The sequence below is a fragment of the Passer montanus genome, unplaced genomic scaffold, assembly GCF_014805655.1.
Source record: "Passer montanus isolate IOZ18808 unplaced genomic scaffold, ASM1480565v1 scaffold502, whole genome shotgun sequence".
NCBI classification, from domain to species: domain Eukaryota; kingdom Metazoa; phylum Chordata; class Aves; order Passeriformes; family Passeridae; genus Passer; species Passer montanus.
Window position 1 is genome coordinate 1 of NW_024369953.1, and position 2,396 is coordinate 2,396.

General features: G+C 65.3%; 1 protein-coding gene across 1 annotated transcript in view; it reads right to left on the minus strand.

The window, feature by feature from the left end:
• Positions 1-118: 118 nt before the first annotated feature.
• LOC120509322 (filamin-A-like) overlaps positions 119-2,396 on the minus strand; it is a gene marked incomplete at its 3' end in the record, with an annotated part of 21,741 nt that continues 19,463 nt past the window's right edge. Inside the window, 4 exon segments of the mRNA XM_039723807.1 lie at positions 119-256; positions 1,020-1,284; positions 1,446-1,531; positions 1,672-1,698. Of these exon segments, the coding sequence (XP_039579741.1) occupies positions 119-256; positions 1,020-1,284; positions 1,446-1,531; positions 1,672-1,698 (516 nt within the window).

Sequence of the window (2,396 nt, forward strand, 5' to 3'; positions counted from 1 at the left end):
CCTGGGAGGGTTTGGGATTAGGGGAGGGGCTGGGACCCCAAAAACCCCCACAAAAACCCCAAAAACCCCCACAAAAACCCCAAAAACCCCACAAAACCCCCAGAAGCCCAGCACTGACCGGGCTCCTGCACCACGTAGGAGACCCCGCAGGATCCGTCCTTGTGGTCCTCGAAGGCGATCTCGGCCTTGCTGGGACCCTCGACGGCGATGGAGAGACCCCCGGCCCCCGCCTCGCGCGTCCAGATGCTGAACTCGGCTGGGGAGGGGGAACGGGGGGTCAGGGAACCCCAAAAACCCCAAAAAAACCCAAAGAACACCCCAAAAACTCTGCTTGTACTGGAAAAACCCCATAAATTCTGGAAAAACCCCATAAATTCCCCTACAAAGGACACAGAGACTCCTGCCACTTGGGGTCTGGATGCTGAACTCGGCTGGGGAGGGGGAACAGGGGGTCAGGGCACCCCAAAAACTGCCCCGAGCCCAAACATCCCCCTGACCCCCATTTCTGCAGTTCCCACTCCATCTTTGGGGTTCCCACTCCATTCTTCAGGGTTCCTGCCCCATTTCTGGGGTCCCCCACCCCATTTTTGGGGTCTCCCATTCCATTTTCAGTGTCCCCTATCCCATTTTTGGGGTCTTCCACCCCATTTTCGGGGCCCCCCACCCCATTTTCAGTTCCCCCATCCCATTCTGGGGTGCTCACCGGGGGTCCCGGCCTCGGCCCGCTCCAGCCCCGGCCCCCGTGTGCCCGGACCCTGTGTACCCCCCACCCCATTTTTGGGGTCCCCCATCCCATTTTCGGGGCCCCCCACCCCATTTTGGGGTCCCCCATATCCCATTCTGGGGTGCTCACCGGGGGTCCCGGCCTCGGCCCTCTCCAGCCCTGGCCCCCTGGCCCGGACCTTGTGTGCCCCCCACCCCATTTTCAGTTCCCCCATCCCATTTTCAATGTCCCCTACCCCATTTTTGGGGTCTCCCACCCCATTTTCAGTGTCCCCCCTGTTTTTCGGGGTGCTCACCGGGGGTCCCGGCCTCGGCGCGCTCCAGCCCCGGCCCCCCGGCCCGGACCTTGTGTGCGCCGCCCTCGCCCAGGGGTCCCACGGTGAACTGGAAGGGGCTCCCGGGCACGTGCTGCCCGCGGTCCTTGACGCTGACCCGGTGCGCCCCGGTCTCCTGCGGCACGAAGCGCACGCCCACCGTGCCCCCCGCGCCGGGCAGCACCTGCGCCGCCACCGGGGTCCCCGAGGGGCCCGAGACCTGGGCTGTGCCCATTTTCAATGTCCCCTATCCCATTTTCGGGGCCCCCCTCCCCATTTTCAGTTCCCCCATCCCATTTTTGGGGTCTCCCATCCCATTTTTGGGGTCTCCCACCCCATTTTCAGTGTCCCCCCTGTTTTTCGGGGTGCTCACCGGGGGTCCCGGCCTCGGCGCGCTCCAGCCCCCACGCTGGCCTCGGGGGGGGCGCGGCGCCGCCGGGTGATGCTCTCGCGCACGCGGCCCTCGCCCGTCACCTTCACCGAGAAGGGGCTCCCTGGGGGGGGGGTCCGGGGTCAGCCGGGACCCCCAGAGCCTCCCCAAATTCCCCCAGGACCCCCCAAATCCCCCTGGAATCCACAGAGCCCCCCAGACCCCAAATCTGCCAGGGGAGGCACCCCCAGGCCTGGCCCTCACCCGTCACCTTCACCGAGAAGGGGCTCCCTGGGGGGGGGTCTGGGGTCAGCCGGGACCCCCAGGACCCCCCAAATTCCCCCAGGACCCCCCTAAAAATCCCCAAATTCCCCTGAGTTCAGAGCCCTCCCAAATCCCCCAAATGAGGCTCCCCCAGACCCAGCACCTTCACCCAGAAGGGGCTCCCTGGGGGGATTTGGGGTCAGCCAGGACCCCCCAAAACACCCCCAGTCCCAGAGCCCCCCAGACCCCAAAATCCCCAAAATCCCCTAAATGAGGCTCCCCTGAGCTGGCACCTTCACCGAGAAGGGGCTCCCTGGGGGGGGTCTGGGGTCAGCCGGGACCCCCAGGATCCCCCAAATTCCCCCAGGACCCCCCTAAAAATCCCCAAATTCCCCTGAGTTCAGAGCCCTCCCAAATCCCCCAAATGAGGCTCCCCCAGACCCAGCACCTTCACCCAGAAGGGGCTCCCTGGGGGGATTTGGGGTCAGCCAGGACCCCCCAAAACACCCCCAGTCCCTCCCAGAAATCCCCAAATTCCCCTGAGTTCAGAGCCCTCCCAAATCCCCCAAATGAGGCTCCCCCAGACCCAGCACCTTCACCCAGAAGGGGCTCCCTGGGGGGATTTGGGGTCAGCCAGGACCCCCCAAAACACCCCCAGTCCCTCCCAGTGTCCCCAAATCCCCTCCCAGTGTCCCCTAACCCCCTCCAGTCCCCCCCCAATCCCC